The sequence below is a fragment of the Montipora capricornis genome, chromosome 14 (genome assembly GCF_036669925.1).
Source record: "Montipora capricornis isolate CH-2021 chromosome 14, ASM3666992v2, whole genome shotgun sequence".
NCBI classification, from domain to species: domain Eukaryota; kingdom Metazoa; phylum Cnidaria; class Anthozoa; order Scleractinia; family Acroporidae; genus Montipora; species Montipora capricornis.
The window spans coordinates 6,876,826-6,886,337 of NC_090896.1; the positions used below are offsets into that span (position 1 = coordinate 6,876,826).

The 9,512-nt window shown below is 42.3% G+C and overlaps 1 protein-coding gene across 2 annotated transcripts in view; it reads right to left on the reverse strand.

The window, feature by feature from the left end:
- Positions 1-1,568: 1,568 nt before the first annotated feature.
- LOC138032574 (protein mono-ADP-ribosyltransferase PARP15-like) overlaps positions 1,569-9,512 on the reverse strand; it is a 17,809-nt gene continuing 9,865 nt past the window's right edge. For both annotated transcript variants that reach the window (XM_068880279.1, XM_068880280.1), the window contains 3 exons: positions 7,304-8,612; positions 5,751-6,092; positions 1,569-3,528 (listed from right to left, as the gene is read on the reverse strand). In XM_068880279.1, the coding sequence (XP_068736380.1) occupies positions 3,239-3,528; positions 5,751-6,092; positions 7,304-8,612 (1,941 nt within the window). In that variant the 3' untranslated portion in view covers positions 1,569-3,238. The remainder of the gene's footprint in view (positions 3,529-5,750; positions 6,093-7,303; positions 8,613-9,512) is intronic.

A 9,512-nucleotide genomic window follows, 5' to 3' on the forward strand; every position in this document is an offset into this window, starting at 1 on the left:
ACAGTAGCTGGTCTTTCATATACCGGGTCAGAAATAATTACTGTCCATGAAACAAAAGAACAAAGCGAACATAACAATACCTAATTAGTGGAGGGGGACAGGGGGGCGGGAGCCCGGGAAAATAGGGGCGGGAGGGGTACGGGAGGCGGGAGAGAAAAGGGCGGGATGCGAGAGTTCTAAGAGACGGGAAGCGGAAGAGAAATGCAAAACTCTACTCGTTGTCATTTATTAATGCGTTACAATGTATTAAAAAACAAGAACACAAATGATATCTGACTTGCATTAGCCTCTTCTGAGCAATCAAGCAAACAAAAATTAAATTTGCGCTTGGGTTGAAAAACAGACTTCGATCGAACCCCCTGCATTAAGACACCTTACGTCAAAAACTTGTAAAAATATGAAATAAATACAAGTACATCGTATTCATGGTTTGGCTTAATTCGCTGCCGTTCAATGTAGCTAAAACGTTTTCTGATTAAGAAAAAAATGAGTACCGATCTTTAAATATTTTGGTTCGGTGCGAATGTGGTTCTTTTTTCACCAGGCCTGTGACCCAGACATTAACTGTTTGCTGCGAATTGTTTGCACTACGCCAGTCACTCCAGCCAACAATGAACCATGGCAAACGGTACTTTGAATCTTGTCAAAGGATATCTGCGCGCCACTATGACAACGGAAAGATTGTCGGGCTTGACTCTGATGAACATTCACTACGAAAAGCCCGTCGACTACGACGCTGTGGTTCAGCATTTTGCGGAAAGATACCACGAAGAATGCTTGAAGAATTTCTCTATGAAATTGTAACACGCTGACTTTGCCTCAGAATGCCAGAAATCGCGTTTTCGAGGACTACAAATTTCAACATTTCCCGGGGGTTCCCAACAGGGGCGCCGCCTTCGGCGGCACCTTTAACCGGACCCCATTTTGTAAAAACCTGGATCCGCCCCAGGAAACGTGTATTTATCAGAACACAAAACAATTCAGAACTGCACGTTGGAACAATTAATACCGTCATCACTTAAGAATTACGTAGCTAAATGACCCTGATGTGTTTTGAGTCTCCTAATTTATAGGGGACGGGAGCAGGACTGAAATGGGGGGGGGGGGGAGGGGAAGCCGGGAGATAAAGGTACGGGAAGCGGGAGGTTTTGACTTCCGAACGTCCGAACACATGACATTCTGGTCGAGTTGCCATGAACACCAATTAGCCAATATAAAAAATACCATAATACTCTTTGTCTCTCCAAAATTTGGCATAAGCACTGTTTTTTATTTTCTCTTGGGACTACTAATGGTCTCAAGAGAAACTGGAAACAATGCTTATGCAAAATATTGGAGGGATAAACAGTCTTGCGGTATTTTTGACATTGGCTAACATTAGGGGTAGAATGGCGGAGCACAAAAGAACCATTGTCATTTCGATTAGGCCTTGCTAATTAGTGGGGGGGGGGGGGGGGACAGGGAGGTTCGGACGATGCTACACGAGTGTGTCCCAATCCTGACCTGTATTTTAGACGTTAGTTGAAACTTCGTGGCCGGGTGCAGAAACAAAGTCAAACTTAGGCCTCGGTTTTCCAACAATTTTATCTTCAGACCTTTATACAAGTGAGTTGCTTAAATAGACCAATTTCGATATATAAAAATTCCGTCCTAAAACAAACGTCATCATGTAGAGGCTATGGGGAATAAATATAAGGAATTGTATGAGTTTATTCCCTCAAGCCTCGAGATGATGCCTTTTATTTAGGATATTTTAATACATCAAAATTGGTCTATTTAATGAATGTTGTATTGCTTTGCTCTCACACAACTAATAGCCTTTTTATTCTAGGATTAGCCAAAATAAAATGACTTGAAATGGGGTTTTGTTTAAGGGAACGTCTCCTCCAACAAAACTTAAATCAGGAAATTCTTCAAAGAAGGCGTTTGTATCCGAAATAAGATTTTTCTTTTCAAATTTCCCGCGCGCCACTAACTTGAACAATTATTGTTATAAAACAAGAGCAATTTTTGTCACAACAATGGGGAAACCCTAATAACACATCATAGTTATTCCAGATTGCCGCGACCACGAAACTTGAAGTGAGAATAAGCGATTCTGAAATTCAATCTAAAATAAAACTGTTTCTGAGAAAAAAAAAACTCGAACAAATTTTTATGTAAACAATGCCTTTTCCGGCTTGGAAATTGACTGATTTCAAGCGGAAGGGGAGTAGGTTCGAGTCTATAAATTATGGGATTAGAACGTGTAGGGCATGCAAAGGGAAGACGTTAGACAGCAATAACCAGAACCAGGTTGCTGACCAGCGGTTTTCGTTAAAACAATCGTTTGCTGGGGGTGCTCAGTCTCGCGGGCTCAGAAAACCTGGTTGTGGTCATTGTTATTTAAGGTTTTTCCATGCAAAGCCTTTGCTTTTGTTCATTAAGCCCATTGTTTTGTGGTGTCCTTTTGTGGTCGTCGTCGTTCTTGCGTAAGCTCCCTGATGTCATCCAAAGCAATTTAATAAAACTTTTACACTTGTAAAACACGTGCAAAACACGTGTAAAAGTTTTATTAAATTAACCCCTGGGTTCAAACTATTGATTTACGATAATTCAATTCGTTGCGAAGTTCAACAACAGCAACTCGAGTTACGGAGTGCGAACGACTTTAAGCGCTTTAAAATGCCACTACGACCAAAAAAAAATTCTTCTTTTTCTTTGGATTTCAAAACTATGATAACTAAAAACTAAGTAACCCAAGTTTTAAGTTCTGATTTTAAAAAGACACATGTTTATTTCAACTGGAATTTTGTTATTTGTTGGTCCGCCATTACTAACTTTAAAATCTTGAGAGAGCTGGGTCGAGGAGGAAATGACGTCAAAGACTCAATAGTTTAAGAATGCAATGCGTGTGTACGCGGCTGAATTAATATGCAGCACGGGACTTTTGGGCTTTCAGATTTTTTACCTCGTGTTTTGCATATATAATAAGTTGCGTTTACACGCTGGAGTTTTAAGCTAGTGAGTCAATGACGTCACTTTTCCCTAGATCCAACCCTGTGAAGTCCAGTCGGTCAGTTTTGAACGTGTGTAATGGCGGACCGTGAAATCCAAAACTTACACTCAAAGTAAACGGCCTTTGGATAAAAATCAAAGCTCAAAATTTTGCCAGTCGGGTTTTAAGCGAACACGCTTTCAAAATCTGAGGAAAAAAAAGAAAATGATTTTTTGATCATAGTAGCACTTTAACAGTCACTCAAGCAGTGGTCTTAAAGGTAATAAGATATTCTGGATAGCACTGGAAGTCCCGGAAAACCACAAAGACTTTCGGATTGGTCACATTGTCGACTACAGAATCAAACAAAACCTCAGGCGCATGATGGAGCAATGGTGGAGGCACCAGAAGTCCCTTTTGTCCCGGCGCAAAGAATCCCACCACTACACGGGCCAAATACATGCGCCTCACGTTCAAGCTATCGGGTGTGGCGTAGGTCATTGAATAAGACGCGTTTGAAGCAAAATAAACTCCATTTCCGTACATTGCTCCTGCAACAAATAGAGATAGAAACCATACATATTTAATACATACTTAATTGACCGCTCCCCATAGGGGCTTTTCAGGGCCAATGAAACACAACGAAACGACAGAACAGAACAACAACAACTATTAAGAATCCCAACTGGCTGGAGGCAAACCAGTTGGCTATTTACAAGTGCGGCTGGGAAGTTGAACCAGGGACTACCAGGATCAAATTCAACCAGTGGTCAGAGCGGGTCTTGAACCCGGGATCTCCGGATCTCAAGGCAAGCGCCCTAACCACTGGGCCACACTACCTCGTTACATCGCCATCGTTATTTTGACGAAAGACAATGACTAAAACGGCGCAATTTTCGTCGCCTATTAATTAGCAATAATAGCGGAGCTCAGGGGACCCGAAGGGCCGCCAAGCGGAGCGCCATACTAAGAGAAACCCATGAGTTCCTTGTCTCATCTCATGGTAATCATGGCTAGCGGTATTGCTCGTGGGCGCGTACGCACGACTTTACCCAATAATTTAATAATACCTTAATAATATTCAAGAAGAAACACACAGTTTTGAGTTTACAATACATGTTTCGGATGACCAACATCCATCGTCAGTTGCGAATACAAATGAACCGCTAGTCGGGGTGATACAAAAGATAGCTAAATAGGAAGTATAAATACTAAATAAAAACGTGAATGAAGGGCACTGGAAAATACAATGATAGAAAAACCATGGGTATTTAACACGGAAAAATTAAAATGAAAGTGTTAAATTGACATGATTAACTTGCTTGTTTAATGAGGGGGTTTTCCCAACCTATGTGCAAGGCCTCCTTGATTTTCAGTTGAAAAGGCGTGGAGGCGGTGTCAAGGATTGAAAAGCAATTCTCTGAGCACAAATCTCTGCATGTTTCTGACTCATAAATGTGCTGAAAGATTTTAAGATTTTACTTTTTCTGTGTTAATTACCCATTGTTTTTCTATCATTGTATTTTCCAGTGTCCCACATTCACGTTGTCATGTAGTGTTCATACTTCCTATTTAGCTATCTTTTATATCACACCGACTAGCGGTTCATTTGTATTCGCAACTGACGGTGGATGTTGGTCATCCGAAACATGTATTGTAAACTCAAAACTGTGTGTTTCTACTTGAAAATTATTTGATGTCTGCTACTAGTACCCCAATAATAATAATAATAATAATAATAATAATAATAATAATAACAATAAGCCTTTGTTACCACTTTCCAAAAATAAGGAAAAGGTAAAGGTTAGCGTGACGCAAGTTAGCGTGACTAGTCACCAAGCCCTGATTTTTCGACCGCGCACCATTTTCAACGGAAGAACGTTACATTAAAGTGGTACTACGACCAAAAATACAATTCTTTTTTTTCTTTGGATTTCAAAACTATGTTAACTAAACACTAACTGACCCAAGATTTAAGTTCTGATTTTAAAAAGACACCTGTTTATTTTCAATGGAATTTTCTTATTTATTGGTCCGCCATTACTAACTTTAAAATCTTGAGAGAGCTGGGTCGAGGAGAAAATGACGTCAAAGACTCACTAGTTTAAGAATGCAATGCGTGTGTACGCGGCCGAATTAATATGCAGCACGGGAGTTTCGGGCTTTCAGACTTTTAAACCCGTGTTTTGCATATGTAATAAATTACGTTTACACGCTGAAATTTTAAGCTAGTGAGTAAATGACGTCATTTTCTCTAGATCCAACCCTCTGAGGTCCAATCCGCCAGTTTTGAACGTGAGTAATGGCGGACCGTGAAATCCAAAACTTAATTACACTCAAAATAAACAGCCTTTGGATAAAACTCAAAGCTCAAAATTTTTCCAGTTAGGTGTTAAGCAAACACGCTTTCAAAATCTGAAGAAAAAAAGGAAGTGATTTTTTGATCATAGTACCACTTTAAGCTTATGGTAAATGCTAGGCTCGATTTCCAGCCGTTTTGGGAGTTCGGCTGAAAATCTACGCTAGGTAAATGTGGCTGTTTATCGTTACTTGAGGAGCAGCACTTTGGGGGACACTTTGTGACGTTAATTGGCTTTATTCCGAGGAACGAGTGATGTTGAAGTTGGGGAAAAGAACAAGGGGAGACTTCGTGACGCTTATTGAAATCCATGCGCATCTAATTAAGGGAATTTCCAGAAAAATCAGTAAGATGTGGTTATTCTGCTTTCCAGACAAGGCTCACGGAAACTATGCAAAGAGGCTTAAAACTCACCGTTTCTTCCGCAGAAATTTCTATTAAACCCCTGTAAGTTGATGGCTTTAACATTGCAGCCTTTGGTGCCATGGAAGAGTTGTCGCTCATTCTGGTTGTTGTAGCCAGATCTTCCATTATTTCTTTCCACTTCCTGTCTGTACGTTGTATACTGCGTGTAAAGACAGAGGTTTTGCACTCGTTCGATGCTCAAGATGTTGCCGTTACCTCCCGTGTTGAAGAACCTTTCAAATACCTGTCTGTATTCACCTCCTGAAGGGTTTAGATTTACCAAAAGCACTGGAATGGGGCCCCCATCTGGAAAGCAAGGCTGGGGATTCCAACAATCTGGCGTAACAATCCCTGCGATAAAACATATTTAAAAATCATACCATCAGCCAGGTGAGTCTAGCATTGACAAAAATAATCCCTTTTACACTTACAATGACAAAATTACAATCGTGGAAATTCCTTGGGGCAGTTATGCAAAACTCAGTCGTAATCATTGATGATTTCAATCATACGTCCAAAAGCTGTGCCACATTTTAAAACTCCATTGCAGTTCCCCCTCTTCCACCTTAGTAGGGCAATTTTTATACTGAGGGTTAAACAAGTTCTTTCCCTTTTGAAGTCAATCCGTAATTCGCATGATGCCTTCTGTTAGCCACTCTGTCAGCAGAGCCTTTCCTAAATCGACGAGAAGGAAAGGACTCTGCAGAAATCTTTTTAAATCTTTATTGAGTATGCGCAAGCCGTTGCTTGGAGACAGTGTTACACCCAGATCAATCCACGATCGCACTTCTAGACACCATTTTGATTTTCGTACTCACGGCTCGATTTTGACCTTCGCTTTGTCAAAAGGCCCGGTGGCCTCATGGTCAGTGCGCTCGACTCCGGATCGAGTGGTCCGGGTTCGGGTCCTGGCCGGGGACATAGACCATTTTGCAGATACGGCGGCCATTTTGATTTCCATTGTTTCGAAGGACATTATGGGATGCTCAGGGGGCAAAATAATATTTATTTGCCCCCTGGGCATCCCGTAATGGCTATTTGAAACAACAGAAATCAAAGTGGCTGCCGTATCTGCAAAATGGCCTATTGTGTTCTTGAGCAAGAAACTTTATTGTCACGGTACGTCTCCCCACCCAGGTGTATAAATGGGTACCAACGAATTTAATGCTGGGAGTAACCTTGCGATGGACTAGCACCCCATCCAGGCGGGAGTAGAAATACTCCTAGTCGCTTCATGCTACAGAAACCGGAAATAAGAGCCGGCCTTCTAGGCTCCTAGCAGACTTGACTTTACCTTTACCTTTGTCAAAAATATGATGCACACGCTGCGTAAACCGGTTTGACTGTAGTGACTAGCCTTGCCTAAACCGGTTTGACTGTACTGACTAGCCCAGAAACGTGGGCTGCGGCGACTTAAAAGACTTGACTCGTTTTCTGTAGAGCCTCCCTTTGGTGAGGTTTAGCAAACTCGAAGAAGACTTTTTAAAGAATCAGTTGAATGTTTGTAGTCATTCGCCCCGCTTAGAATTTCTAAATGCACCAAGATGATTTAATTCACCTACCGGAGTCCGTAGCCATTCTTCGACTTAGACGAAGAGGTGGGTTCTGGCTGCGGGTTGAGAATACAGTCATTGCATTGAAATCCACCTTGAATTCACAATTCTGCACAAAAAGTCGAACTTCGCGGCATTGTTGATTGTATGCGTCTTCCAGGGATGCGCTAATATTTTCTTTAATACTTATCTCCTTATCGAGAAGGATAAAATTCCATCGGACATACTTCGTCAGAAGCTTGCGTCTTTCCAAGTCGCTTTGCTGTTCAGACAGCCTTGTAATTTCCTGCCAGACGCGGCCGACCACTTTGGACACATCATTCGCATTTCCACGAACGGTGATACCGTTTTCGGACGCATTACACATTAACTCGACCTCGTGGTGAATTGCGACCTTGAAGAGCGAAGACCAGCACTCTTGGGTGATCTGAGGCACCATCTTGTGGGTTATTTTTTGACTCGCACAATGACTAGCAAAAAATTGTCGCATACTGCTTATCGTGTTGACGATGCTCGGTCGATTCTGGCCATACACACGGAATTGCGTCGGAGAAGCAGGAGGGCTATTGAAAATTTGCTCGTCATCTGCTTTGCATTCCTCTAGATCTGGCTGCGATAACGGTACCAAGTTGAAATCGTCGTCTGACGGATTAGTACTTGACAAGGGAGAATACTCTTCAAGCATTACAAAAGGGACAAATTCCAGTTTCATCTCATGAAAATATGACATCAGTGTGCTCTCTTCAAGAAATACAAGTTTAATTTCGCGAAGTGACCTGGGAGCCTGGACCAAAAAGCTCAGAATACCTCCAGATAACACTCGAGACGAGTCGCCTAACGACAAATGCAGGGCTCCGGCGCCAATAGCTGGGAGAGCAATGGAAACTAGTCCTTGTGCGTCCGCCAACTGGAGTCCCTTCTTCACACCGAGTTGTAAGTCGAGAATTTGTGGAGAGCCCGGGTACGAAATCACGTGAATAATGTAACAACAAGGAAGATTCCCGGATCCAGTCATAACAGTCTCGCCTGGAAGTTGAACGCCATTTTCAGTGATAACTCTTTTACACTCCTCCTTGAGGGAAAAGCCTCCTGCTTTGGCAATCTCTCGATTCAGTTGACCACCTTTGTTCAGGTCGAGGTTGTCTTTGTTTATTATCAGAATCGCGTCCGTCGACTGCTTTGTCAAATCGCCGGAGCAAAATTGAATTCGCGTGTTTTTAATCCATGTGCTTCCCCAAGGATTGTCTTGTTCCATTGGTTCGTCTTCATGGATTTTAGTTGTCGTGTTGATCGGTGCTGATTCGACTGTAAATTGCTCCTGATAATGAGGATAGAAATGACAATGTTGTTGTGGGTGATGAATGATACGAATTCACTAACTGAGCGGGAGGGCCGGACGGGAAAATATTTCGCCCGAGGTCATGCCGTAAGGACCGAGCGAAGCGACAACCGCGCACCACGACCAAGGGCCAAATATTTTCTTTTCCGGCCAGACCTAAACTCAGTCAATAAGCATTTTATCATAAGGACTCTTTACACTATTCATGAGCACTCAGAATATGAAGTTTGAACAAAATAAATAACATTATCTTATTATATGACTAGCTCCATGACCGGGCAAGATGAACCAAATCCCGCGCTGTGATTGGCTACCCGAGCGGGCAAGATGAAGCTATGCTACCCGTTCGGGATTTCCCGCTTAATCCCGCAAGATCAAAGATCATGTCTTTGCTGTTTTATCCCATATAAAAAATCCTTTAGTGACCAAGTTTGTTCGGTCAAGATGGCTGGATATTGGCCTCGTTCTTCTTTTGCGTGTTTACGGACCTCGACTTCGTTTCGGTCCAAAAACACGCAAAAAAAGAACTTGACCGACATCCAGCCATCTTGACTGAACAAACTTGGTCATTAACCCATATTAGGCTGATTTAGCAACAGAACGGGAACGTCAGTGGCGACGTCGCGCGCAGCAAAAACTAACAATGAGAATTTAGAATAGAGAAAAAAAGAGTGGAGTCTACTGTATTCTGAATTCTCATTGGTGTTTTTTCTGCGCGCGCCGTCGCCACTAACGTTCCCGTTCTGTTGCTAAATCAGCCTATTATATGGCCAGTACGGCCCCGCGCGCGTTTTCATTGTAAAACAATAAGGAAAATCCCCGTATGAGGGCCGGACGCATTGGCGCGAGAAGGGCCGAAAAACGCTAGGAAAATGCTAG